The sequence below is a fragment of the Phaethon aethereus genome (assembly GCF_964289735.1).
Source record: "Phaethon aethereus genome assembly, chromosome: 12".
Classification (NCBI taxonomy): Eukaryota; Metazoa; Chordata; class Aves; order Phaethontiformes; family Phaethontidae; genus Phaethon; species Phaethon aethereus.
This window is the reverse complement of record NC_138588.1, coordinates 11,912,205-11,925,805: the sequence shown is the minus strand read 5'-3', so window position 1 is coordinate 11,925,805 and position 13,601 is coordinate 11,912,205. Positions and strand designations below refer to the sequence as shown.

The window sequence follows — 13,601 nt, the reverse complement described above, 5'->3', positions numbered from 1 at the left end:
TAAGGTAGTCTAAGAAAAGCTGTAAGTCTGCCTCTCTCCTTTCTTACCAACCCAGATAGTTAAACTGAAAAAGATTCAGGGAAAAGCCACATGGATGATCAAAGGTACAGAATGATCTCCATAAAAGTAAGCTAGGACTCTTTGGAAAAAGGCACTTGAAGAAGGAAGTGATAGAGGTCCATAAAATGATGAATATAATTGATGGAGTAGATAGGAATCAATTGTTCATTGCCCTTCACATTATAAGAGCCAGAAGGTATTAAATGAAGCTAGAATAATACAGAAATTCAGAGGGCAGTAGCATATGTGGATCACAGAACAGTTGAGAGAAGGAAATTTTTGATTCATCCAAGTAATTTTTTTCCTAGGGTCATAATACTACTGTTCAGATCCATTTTTACTTCAATTTTAGTATCTTTTCATTCCACTTTTCATTACCGCCATCTTAAAAAGATGTTAAACCCACCCTGCAAAGGTTTCCCACATTCTTTAGAGAAATAAGCCACAATACTGGAAATAGCGAGGTTTTTGAATTCTCATTTCAGCTTTGTGACTGATTCATATGACTTTGAACAAATCATGTAAATATCTGTGCTGTCTCTAATTTGAAGATAACAACAGCCTTGTAGGAATGCTTTTAAAGTATGTAAAATTCTATGAGATGTAAATTATGATTTATTAGTATTTTTGAAATACTGCTTTAGAGATGGAAAAACTGTGCTAATGTGTCTTGGGTGCGTAGAACCAGTTACCTTTTATGGTTGGCTCAAGGTGATTGCTCGTACAGATCAGAATACGTGGGATGGAATTGTAGTCTATGTGCTGATGGGGTTTATTCTTCTGCATATTTTTCATGGTGCTTCATGAAAAACAAATGTCTGCTTTCACCTAGCTCTACAAGAACGCCTGTTTAGGACTCCTGTGGAACTCAGTGGGGTGACATTGTTTATTTTATATGCACAACAGTTGTACTTTGAGCCCTACCAGGGCGTGGGTGGCCCCCTCTGACCCACCCGCCTGGCAGGTGATGCTGTGCTGTAGCCTGGGGTGCGGTTCCTCTAAATGTGGCTGTGAGAATGCCCTCAGTTACTTCCCTGCCTGAACTGCAGTGCAGCCAGGAGGAAGAAGGTGATGCATGCCTAGGCATCGTTCAGACATACATCTGAGGTGTTGCCAAATTGTACAGTGAAATCTGGGATCTGAGAAGCTCTGTATTTTCACAGGTGAGACATACGCTACAGAGAGATATAAATAACAGATGATTCAAACAGTCCCTGCCCTAAAGAGCTTCTTGAGTGTTGCAAGTTGAATGGAAACAAAGCATTGCTCTGAGATAGGCAAAAGTTATTTGCTTTTATTACATGGTTCTAGCAAATATTTTCAGTGGAAGCCTAAAGGCGGAGAACTTGTGTAGCAAAATGTATTTTTTTTTTCAGTTTCTAGTAATGAAGTCAGACATATTTTTAGCATTATCATCTAAGTAGCAATTACTAGTTACAAAGAGGGGGAAGATACTCCTCATTTTATTGAGGAAATGGAGCCATGATGAATTGAAGGGACTTTCCCTGAATCACAACAAACTTAATATGGAGCTAGAAATTGAGCCCAGACCTCCTGACGTTCAGTTCACTGTTTCAGTCATATGACTATGCTTTTCCAAGTATCAGATATGTACACAAGGCTCTCCAGTTCAGGCTTCACATTCGTTTCCAATGCTACAATTCAGTTCCTCTGAACTTTGCCCTTTCACTCATTTTAGCAAAAAGGCAAACATTTGTCCATTTGTCTCAATAGTAAGTAGAAACTCCTTTCTATACGGATGACTATTTCCTCTCCATTCACATGCTTCTCATCCTAGTATTAGAAGGCCAGCCTGTGTCAGCAAGGGCCTGTTTAAATTAGAAACCAAATAATGTTTCAGGGATGCCTTGGGCTGTCTTGTGGAGAGGGTTCTTCTCAACCCTTGCCAGTTACTACTTGGTGGTCCTGCCAATCCTTGCTGAGTTTCAAAACAAAAGTTGCTCAAGCTTGAACAGCGCTGTTAGCCCAGCATACGCAGCTGGACAGCTGGTGAGCTGGGACGAAGCAAGGCCCAGTGCTTAACCAGGCACAATTCAGCAGACCATGTAAAGGGACAGGGGAGTGGCACTGTCTTAATTGTTAACATTCCTCCTCTGCAAGACTCCTCCTGATATTTATTTAATAAGCCCAGGCTCATAAAGTCTAAACAATTTAAGCAGTCAAGTGGTAGCCAATGTGTATATGAAGATGACATGCAGCCAGACTAAGGGAAGGGTGAAATTCTTCATTTCTGACTTTGCAAGGCTTTATCTGGCAATTGCAGATGAAATAATACCTCAGGCAGCCGTGCCCAAGAGTGGAATATACATCGTGCGTACCTCAGGAGGTGTACTTCAGGCCAGGTTTGCACAGCCACAGCTCCTATGTAAGTGTGCATGACCAGTGTGCTGGCATGGTCTTTTCAGCCAGTGTGGAGAAGTTTCTGCTGCTGCCAGTGAGTAATATTCATGAACTCCAGTCTGATGTCTCCTGCCAGGGGCTACAAAAATCAGGGATGAAAGGCGGGGCAAAAGGCAGGTTCAGCAGAACTGGCTGAAACATGCCGGCATTTCCGCATCCCAGCAGCAGAAGTTTGTAAATAAGTATGCCTTCACATGTAGAAAGGAGTGAGCATCTAGAGACTACTGTGTGTGGAGGTTTTTTCTTTCTTTTCTGTAGAGCTGTTGCTGAGTATTTTAACATTAAGTGGGGGGAAAAAAAGCTTGATTACATTCATTAGCATTTCATTCAGAATTATTTCCAACTTGTAGTGGAGCAGGGACACATAGTGACTGGATGTTAAACTTTTATTGATGGGATGAAGAGATCTAAGGTTCGAACTGGAAATGGGACTGCTTGGAGTGGACGTGGGACAAGGGAGGAAAAACAAATTTTGATGAACCTGATCTTCAGCAAAAGTCAGGCACTGGGAGATGGCTTTTGTTAAAAAGAACACCAAAATGTGTCATGTTCCTATACTTTCTCAAGAAAAATAAAAGCAGCATTATCTCTACATCAGCTCATCTTTAAAATACACAAAGGAAAGGAAGTATGGAAAAGGAGAGTATTTTTTGCAGATTGTACTTTCTATGTTCTCTCATTAATGTCTTTTTCTTGTGAGTGGTCATTTACCGTGTTTGATTCAAAGAGGTCCAGCCTCCATAGTTTTAGAGTAACTTTGTTAATGTTCTTTTGATAACTTCCACTTATCAGCCTAAGGCTTATTGGCCATAACTGCATTGTGAGCTGAGTAAATTGGTTGTTAGTGCATTTGCAAACCATTCAGCCTGATTACCTTGATCTAAGCACCAATTTTACAACTTTTTCTGTGGTGCCATTACAGAAATTGAGCGAGCAAGCAGGCAGGCACCCTGCACATACCTCTCTCTTAGGATAGTGATTTACTGCCTCTATCTGCTGCCTTTTACAGCTGTGTGCTGGCTAATGTCCTTGCCTTGCTGGTGAGCTTGTTTCAATCCTGTGATGCTACACCCTTAGTGTGGAATCTGAATCTGACTTCGCCACCAGGCTGAAAAATAGACTGTAGCTTTTTTAAAGTTCTTTTCCCATCTTCCCTGCGGTTACCTTGTGCTTAGAAAAACAAACTGGTAGGCATCATAGTATGGGGACATGGATACTTTCCTTTTGACCTACTTCCTTTTGACTAGTCTATGTTCTTCAACCGTTCTCCAAGGGTTCTCTTGTGTTTTGTTTTGACTTGGCCTGATGGCTGAAAGCTTTACTGCAAATTACTATTTTTGACAGTTATGATAGTGATATTTCACCCTCTCATAGTATCCTCTGACCTGCAGGTATCAGAATGCACAGATATGCCTAAAATGTCACAAAAGAATGCATATCACATATAGTTACAAATTGTTTCAGATAAACAATGTAAGCAGAGTACCATATCTCAAGGAGAAATGACAAGCAGCACTGATTAGAGTATTTACAGTGAGAAGGGTTTTCTGAGTTAGGTTCAATACACAATTTCTGGTTATGGAGTCAGTGCATTAAAGGAGTATAAAGTAACAACTTGCTATTTTTCTGTAATCTACGAAGATGCGTATATAGGTGGATCCAACTAATAAATCAACAAAATATTGGCTATTGGGATGGAGGGGTGTGAGGTGAATGAGGAAGGTGAGAGGAGGACAGCTACAAGAGTTAAGTGTCTAAGCAAGGGTACCATGAAAAGCATGTGGCTATAGTGGGTCCAGTGCGAGCTGAATAGTTGATTCTATTTTGCTTCAGAACAGAAGGAAAAAGGAGCCATGTGGCATCGTGATTGATAGCAGCTTACACTACTTGGTCTGTGAAAGGTAATGGTTTCAGAGCTCTATCTCCATTGTTTTCTCACTAATTCATATGGAAGCAGTATAAAAGTATCATAGAATAGTTTGGGTTGGAAAGGACCTTTAAAGGTCATCTAGTCCAACCCCTCTGCAGTGAGCTGGGACATCTTCAACTAGATCAGGTTGCTCAGAGCCCCATCCAACCTGACCTTCAGTGTTTCCAGGAATGGGGCATCTGCCACCTCTCTGGGCAACCTGTGCCAGTGTTTCAGCACCCTTATTGTGAAAAATTTCTTCCTTACATCTAGTCTGAATGTGATCTTTAACCTTGGCTGAAGGTTCACATGTTAAATGTTTTTTTCAGGTGGAACTTGCAGAAATTTGCACAAAAAGCGAACGTTATATTGGCACAGAAGGTGGAGGAATGGACCAGTCCATCTCTTTTCTGGCAGAAGAAGGAACTGTATGTGGATCTTTGTAATCTAGACTAACAATACAATATTAATTTATGTAAATAAAAAATACCTGCATATGTTCCTAGCAGAAAGACAAGAAACTGGAGTACCATAGTAAGCAGTATAAGCACCATTGGTATGCAAAAGAAACATGAATTATATGTATAAAATTGTGTACAATCGAGTATGACAAGTTTGAAGGAGTAAGATGATGAAAATGATAAATGGCAAGAAGGAGGAAGGAAAAGATGTGGGGAAAGATGTACTCTAGAAAAGCACCAGGTTCCACACTATTTGGCTAATTCATTGCTGAACTTCGAATGTTTTCCATATAATGAAATCTGAATGGTCGGTATGCCTTGTATTCAGTGCAAATGGGATAATTATTGCAAAAATGCTTTCTTGAAACTTCTTATAACCAAACAGTTCTAGGAAGTTTTGCCAGGTCGAGTTACAAAGACAATGGAGATTTTTTTCACCCAGTTTTGCTAATTCCAGACAATTCTGTGGCTGGATTCTGATGTAAAAGGCATTTAGCTGTCTTAAACGTGGTGACAGAAGGTGGACTAGCAATGATATACAGGACCTGCCAAGTTACGTATGAGTGCTTGCAGTGGAATTTATAGCGGAGTTCATCTACTGTCCCAGAAGGTGCACAGGATTGCAAACGTTCAAACCTAAAACCCGTCAAAATACTTTTATTGAAATTAACATAACGTTTCACCACAACCTTTACTTTGCTTATAATTGTGATATTATATCTCTACAGCTTGTGTTCCTTAATGCCATATCTTGGATAAGCTTTTACAGAAAATAAGCTATTTCCTAGAATTACACCAAACATTTAATTCCATCTTGAGACACATATATTTCAATTTCACATCACCTGTACCTACTCTACACTTTTCCTTCACGCTTATACTGTTAGTAACAAACACACAGCTACATGAATGCTGAAGGAAGCAGCATATTTTCCTGGCATACACAAAGATGATCATGTAAGTGGAGGCTTTTCTGACATACAGAGGTGGTGATCAAAAAAGGCAAAGAAAACGTGAGAAAAGATTAGAAAAGGAATTGTGAACAAACCAAAAAATATCCTTGCTTCAGTGTATTTGCAGCTGAATGCAGTTCTGGCCTCCCATCTCAAAAAAAAATACCAGAATGGGAAAAGTACAGTAGCGGAAACTGGGGTTGATCAAAGCTATTTTTTTTATATGAGCAGTGATTGAATAATGTAAAACTTTTTAGCTCGGAAAACAAGAATCTTTGAGGGTGACATTTTGAAGCTCTGTAAAATCCCTGAATGGTATGAGAAGGTAAATTGAGAATTCAGTGTTTTTCATAACCAAAGAACTAATAGAAACACAATGACATTAGCAAGCTGCTTGTTAAAAACAAACAAGGAAGTTTGGGTTTTTTTTTTCCAAAACATTCATTGTTAAATTGAGAAATACCGTACATTGTGGAAGGCAAAAGTTTAAAAAGGGTTCAAAAAAGACCTTCTTCCATACACTGATAGAATATTAGCCTATTAGTAGCTATTCAACATAATAGTCTGATGTGTTTTCCAGTGTAAGTATAACCTCTGTAATCTTTGCTTATGGGAAGCTGGAAAAATATACCCCCCCCCAGAAAGAGATTGCTTTGTATATGTCCTGTTTTTATATTCCCTCTAAATACCCATTTATGGCTACCATCAGAAACAGGACACTGGACCAGCTTAGTGGTGCATTCTGATCTAATGTAGCAGTTCTTAAAGGGTATATTTAAATGTAAGCAAGCTTGTCTGTCTTGATAGTAATTTTGTGACGTGGTCCAGAATCTCAATGGCAGGGAATGCTGTACATAATGTACAAGCAGATTTGTCATTGTTTATTTAGCACTCTAGCTGCTCAGGGAACTCTCTGGGGGTGAACAATGCCAAAACCAGTAAGACATCCCTCCTTGCAGAGTTACAGTCTATTCTAAGAAGCCAAAGCAGGGCACATGATTTACAACTTATCCCAATGAAAAACCAGATGTGAATTTAATCTCTTGATTACATTACATCCTGAATTATTTAATTAATGGATGCCTAGCTTATTCCATGAAAAGGTCACAAAATGTTGGGAACATCTTATGCAGCCTCTGTAAGGCATCTGTGAGGCAAGACAGTGTCTTATGTCAGAAGGAAGGAGACAATAACTACATTTTTATAGAGAGTTTTATTTCATTTCTCTGTTTGATTGTCCGTATGTAATATCTTCACTGTCTCCAGTCAGTCCTAAGATTTTGGTACTATTCTTTACCTCAGCAAACTAATCTTGATTTAGTGGAAAATCAGAAAAATAAGGGGGAGATGGGCACTGGTGAAGGGAATGCAAAGCCCCTTGTTGCTAGTGGCATGCACATTAGCTTCAGCCAGGCCTGGTGCTTTTCTGTAGATCAAAGAAAAACTGTTGTCTTAAACAGGCAAGAAAAATAGGTTGGGTGGGGTTCCGTGAAATGCTGAAAAAACCCAAAGACTTAATGGAAACATTTTAAAATCCAGCTACAAGGGAAAGGTTTGAAATGTATGTGTAACTTGGCCAATGAGGTTAAACCTCTTTTCTCGCTGTTTTATGTCAGTTTTCTTTCCTTAAATGTCCCTGGATTTTCAAGAGAAAAAACATGCAAATTTGCATTTGATTTATAGAACTAAGTGCACTGTTAGCTAGTAGTAAATTAAAACTAACCATTCATTTTTCTTTCAATAGGCCAAGTTGATAGAGTTCAGTCCTCTGAGGGCAACTGATGTTAGACTTCCAAGTGGAGCAGCATTTGTTATTGCTAACAGTTGTGTTGAAATGAATAAAGCAGCAACTTCTCATTACAATATTAGGGTAATGGAGTGTCGTCTGGCTACAAAGGTAATGTATGGCTTATGTCAAACTCTAATGAAACCTTCATCTAAATATGTGCTTTTTTTCCACTTCTGACCAGTCATGTCTTTAACACCTGGCTAGGTGCTACTTTAAGTAGCAATTTTCTTTCCAGAACCAGACACCTCCAGCTCTGCAGAAACAGAACTCCTGCTGAGTTTAATGGAAGTGCAAGGACTGTGCCCTTATATAGAAGATTATGTGATTTAGTTCTATTCAATTTATTTTGTGTTATATTTCAATGGGGGCAATAAGTCTATTTTTCAGCAGAAAATATTCTCTGTTAATAAGACAGGCTGTTTCTAATTAAAGCTGAATAATTACAAATAATGGAAAGCAACCAGTGTGGCCACATGTTTATATGTATATATGGCAATAGATGTCCTCTAAATCCTAGAAACATCAAAGCTACTAGTTGGAGGCCTGGAAGTAATATTGGAAATGCTGAATAGCAGCATATATGTCAGTGTGAAGTTTAAAAACAGGCTTGGATCGAAACCTAACATCTAGGTTGTGCTGCCAGTTTACAGCTTGCAATTATCTCTAAAATGTAGGGAATTTGAACGTGAAAGAAATCTAAGTTCCACTTTAGTTTTGGATTTTGTAGACTGTACCTTTAGAAATATGTAGATGTAGGGTTTGATTGGAGTTTGTTATAGGAATAGAGTGGATTTTTCTTTGATTAGATTAAGTGAGGAGTAAGGATAAAGATTCACAACCAACAAAACATTTGGCTAAAATTTTGTCTCAAAAGTACTTTGAGCATCTGTTGGCATCAAAATTCTATGAAAAATTACCATAGTTAATGCTAAAATAAAAGAAAGTAAAGAGAGGTGAAGAGATGATCAGATACCAACAAAATGTAATATAAAATACTGTGTTGAGATATTTTTAAAGGAGGGAAGCTAAACTTCAGATGACTTTTTATACGGGCTTTAAACTCAAGTATAAAGAACATATCTGCAATTTAGGTGTATATAAGATGTGATAAAAATAAGAGCACCGATGACCATAGTTAAAGCTGTTGTCACTGAAGTTAATAAAAAGATTCTTATGCCATTAAGAAAATCACAATAAGGACCTCTCTGTGTGTTGGTCCTGGTACAACTGATAAACCTCTTATTTAGGATAGTTAATTAAGTATGTATGTATTTTAGGAAGAGCTGCTTTTGGAAAATTTTGCATAAGAAACAGAGTGCCTTCACAGATGATACAGTCTAAAAGGGAAACTACGATGAGTGCATTAAATTGTAAGGCCTTTTGAAGTACTGTTCCATACACGAGCTTTTGTGAATTGAATCACAGTTTTCTAAATGGCTTTAAATTCTTGGTCCTGTGCAGTCAACTGAAAAAGTGGTAAGAAAAGATGATTTTTTTTTTACATTCCTGCTAGCAATGATGCAACCTCTAAAAAGGTACCTTTAGCAGATGCTTGATTTTCAGGAGACTAACAACATACACCTGTCTATTTTTATACGTACGCTACCCAGATGGAAAGTTGCACACACTATAAAAATACGTTGAGCCAGGAAAAGACTGTCTTTAGGAACAGGTCACAGTGGGGTGAAGGAGGGCAGGTATGTAAGTGGAAGCAGGGACGCCTTTTAAGCACCATTAAGCTAATGGAACTATGAAATAACATGCTGGGCCTTGCGATAATGCTTTAAGGGAAATTCTCATTGGTAGGTGCCTTAGGATGGGCTTTTTTCCCCCTTTCTGCTTTACATCATTCTAGAATTTCATACGGTTTGCAGAAAGCTGCATGCAAGTAAAGATGCCAATGCAACATATCCCTGCTGGCATTAGTGTAGAACATGTTGATGTCAGTCTGTCCTACAGCAAGTGAACTCTTGCTCATCCTCACAGAATTATCTTTCTCACGTTGTTCCTTTCCCTTCCCTTCCGGACAGCTGTTCTTTTGCTTGTAATTTTTTTGTCTTTATTCTTCTTGTAACCTCTGAGTTCTTTCTTGTACTCCATTAAACAGTATGTTTAAAGACACTTATGTTCTGCAGAACACTCGCAATTCCAAAGGAAATTAACGTGTACATTGTACTTCAGAAGAGCCGCACAGTAGGTGCTGCAGGATGAATATGAGCATTAGTGAAGGCTGTGGTTTCCCCTGCTTCACCATGTGTGGTTGACTTCACTGTCAGCTATAGAGTGGTGCCAAGAGTGTCTGCAACGGGAATGCCATATAGCCAATCAACTAATGTTTGTTAAATGTGGAAAGATGCTCAGATAACATTATAGAAATATAAAGTGTAAGAAAGTGATGTTGCTATATAAGGGCTAAGTATTCCTATACTTACTCCTAGTCAGACTTTCTTTTATTTATATTTGTCCCATCATTGACTAAGTATGTTTTCCTCACTTACTTACAGTTCTCCACTGTGCCTGTGTTGAACAACAAGGGACAATACAGCCTACAGAAGCTATATCCTGGCAGTTAGAGCCAGCTGGATGTTGTCCACATCTTTAATCCATCTAGTCAGAGATCCTCCAGAAAATATCCAACTGTGGGATCAGTATTGGGATTACTTTTGTACATTTAATAGATGGGATTTTTTCCCATTTCTCTTCTGTGTCCATTACCATCTGAGCTGCTGCAGCTAGATTATTTTCAAAAAACATTTCTGTTTGCCCATAACACTTTTCCCAGTGCTGTTAGAATTGAAACTTTGCTATAAGCAGTATAAGCCTTTCCAACCTTTGTTGGAACCCGCCCACTGGCCTGACAGGGTCATTTGACCTGTAAAACCCCAGCATAGTTAGCTCATCTAAAATACAGCATCTCCCTTTAAGTGTAGAAATGGGAACAGACATGACAATACACGACATATTTCTACAGGGGATTATTTATTAAAAAAGGAAGTAGACAAATTTTTGTTGCCATATAGAACATTATTTTTTGTAAATTCTTAGCTCTGGTTAACTTCTGGTAATAAAGTCTAGGGGTTGCTGAACCTTAGGATTAAAGTATGAGGGGAAAAATTTCCATTCATTTAGCACCTTGAAGCAGATTTAAGAACATGTCACAAACATGCACCAACATAAGAGATGTTGAGTATTTAAGTAAAACAAATGAAGCAATAATTGTTATTCTAACTTACTGATAATTAAGCTAAAATACAATTACGTAAAGGCTGTGGAGTTCTAGGTACTCAGAGCCTTTGAAAAGCAGGCCAAAGTGACCTGATCAGTCTTTTACAAGAAAATTTTCTCACACAGATTTCTGCATTAGGCAGTAGTCAGCGCTGTTTCTTTCCCTACCATTGAACATACAAAACTGTGTTTTAGATGGCGACAGAGTCATACGATTTGGATTTTGATTGGACTTTGTTTGTTCTGCCCTACTAAGCCTGACATAAATCTTAGCAAGTCACTAGATGGCACCAAAAGTAGTTAATTTTTATATACTGTAATAAAGCAAAACTGGAAAAGCCCCTGCAGAAGTACTGTTGGAGGAAAGCAGGAGGGTGAGAATCTATAGCAGATAGTTGGGCAGCAGATCGTCTGCTTAAATTTCATGCTGTAACTTTGCACAAAACAAAGACGTTTCAGATATGTATGTAAATCCCATGAATTTTTTAAGCCAGGAAGTTAAACGGCTTTGCTGAATTGAGATGTAAATGATTTCAAACCAATCTCACTCAAAAACAGTGTTTATTGAAAAGAATAACAAAACACACTGGGTGCAATCTTTGCCCTGTTGATGAGAAGTTTTAACATTGATTTGAATAGGAGAAGGATTTCATTCCCTGGTCTTGCTGCACTGGTTTAAACTCTGCAAACATACAGCCTGATCTGGCATACTTGGAAGCTTTAATTTCAACTTAAATGGTGCAGAATTGAGGGTACGTCATGTGCTTATGAATACAGTAAAACAACATTGGCATGTACCTGCTGATCTGTGTTTTACTCTGTAGTAATCTGTTGAAATTAAAAGTGATATGCCAGTATAATCCCACAATGATCACTTAATATTCTTGTATAATTAATAACATTAAAAATATTCCACCTTATGAGGAAAGCTGCTTTACTCAAGCATTTTCATTAGGCATATGAAAGCATCAACACATGTAGCAACCTTCCAGAGAAAAGCCTCTTTAACATACTTACTTATTTTTAGGATTCTGGTGGCTGAAGTAACTACTGGCAACTGCCAAAACATCACAAAGGTACACAAAGCATGACATCATTGTCTAGAGTGGGAAAACCACATCTATAACTAATTAGCATCATAGCAATCATGTAGGAACAGAGTAGATTTTGACTAACACATCGTAACTTTCCCATAAGGCTCAAAGCTTCCTTTAAATTGGATGTTAAAAGAACGTACTTAAAATTTAGTTTAAACTCGAGAGATTGGGAAAGGTTATGGTTAATTCTCCCGCGCAAATCTTATGCCTACTTTCCTATTTTTAAGGCTGTTACGAGAAAGGGTTTTAATGACAACCTCAAATGTTCATCAGAAAACTCCAGGAGCATATTGGAAAGGTCAAACAGTTTTAAATGTTAAAACAAGTTCTAACAGCACAGAAACAGACTTCTTAGGGACTTTCAGTGTTACAGTATCGCAGCATTTGTATAAGCAATTGCCTGAATGCGGTTGTAAAAGGTTAGTAAGTGGCTGAAGTAACAACATCCACAGAAGAAGATAAATCACTGATTTGATATCACACAAATAATGCCAGCAGGGCTTTTACAGACAATATCTCCTTTAGGGGAAGAATATCTGTCATTCAGAGACCTTTTCTAAATAATTGTAATGATTATCTGCTGCGTACTGATAGAAAGTAGCTTCTAGTGGTTCCCAATTAAGAAAAGAGCAAATGGGTCTTTAAAAGGTGCTTATGGACAACTAAATATTTTTAAACAGGAAGGCACAACATTTTCTGTTTTACTTTTTGAATTTTAGCTTCTCTCAAAGTCAAAAGGCTTGGACTGGAAAAAAATGTTGAGGCTCCATGATGTGCAAACCGAGCTAGGAGTTAGCCTCGAGGAAATGCTGACCATTGTCGAGGAGGTATTACATCCTGAGCCTTACAGCACAGAGGAAATTTGTAAATGCCTGGGAATTAGCCTGGAGGAGCTCCGCTCTCAGATCTTTAGTCAAAACACGCAAGATGGTAAGCATATATGAAATGGTGGTTTTTTAGTGTACAATGTTTGTATTATATAAATGTTTATGTCTTATTAAGTAGCGCAAGTGGAAGTCTTGCCAGAATACTTCCCTAGAATCTTGGGTGGCAAGGGAGAGAATTGAGATCACAATTTTCACTCTAACTTTTAACTTCCAATACTTCGATTTTGAGTGAACTTGTTTCTAAAATGGTAGAAGTAGCAGATCACTTACTATTTTAGATTAATCTGTGCTGTTTGAGACTCATCTCTAAATAACCCAGGTTTTATTCTAGGGAAAAGTCTAAACTAGGCTGCTTCTTTAGGCAATAGCTTTTACAAACCTAAACATTTTGGATGGTTACAGTGTCATTAAAATGAATCCTGTTTTTTCTCCCTTAACTGGTGTTAAAGACCAGCATAGATGCAGCTTGTTTCTGGTTTTGAATTGATAAATACATCATCACTTCGTAAAACATGCACTGGGCAGCAAGTCATCCGGGTCTCTCCTGAGAAGGAAGTTTCTGTCACTATCAATACTTTCTTTTTCTTTTAGGAGAAATGTTGGTGGAGGTGAACAATTTACTATTTAAAGTGTTTTCTATGTATTATTGCTTATGATGATACCATGTAGTCATGGGCATTGGCACATACAGAAAGGATCCTGGATGAATATAGTGGGGTTGCTAATAATACTGAATAATACTGGCATTTATGAAATAATTAATTTGCATTCATAACAGGTTTCCAATTGAGATCAGCTG

The 13,601-nt window shown here is 38.1% G+C and overlaps 1 protein-coding gene across 1 annotated transcript in view; it reads left to right on the top strand.

Moving 5' to 3' along the window:
- Window positions 1–13,601, top strand: part of GALK2 (galactokinase 2) — a gene marked incomplete at its 3' end in the record, with an annotated part of 46,270 nt that overhangs the window by 17,469 nt on the left and 15,200 nt on the right. Inside the window, exons 5-7 of the mRNA XM_082004934.1 lie at window positions 4,720–4,818; window positions 7,549–7,701; window positions 12,635–12,845. Of these exons, the coding sequence (XP_081861060.1) occupies window positions 4,720–4,818; window positions 7,549–7,701; window positions 12,635–12,845 (463 nt within the window). The remainder of the gene's footprint in view (window positions 1–4,719; window positions 4,819–7,548; window positions 7,702–12,634; window positions 12,846–13,601) is intronic.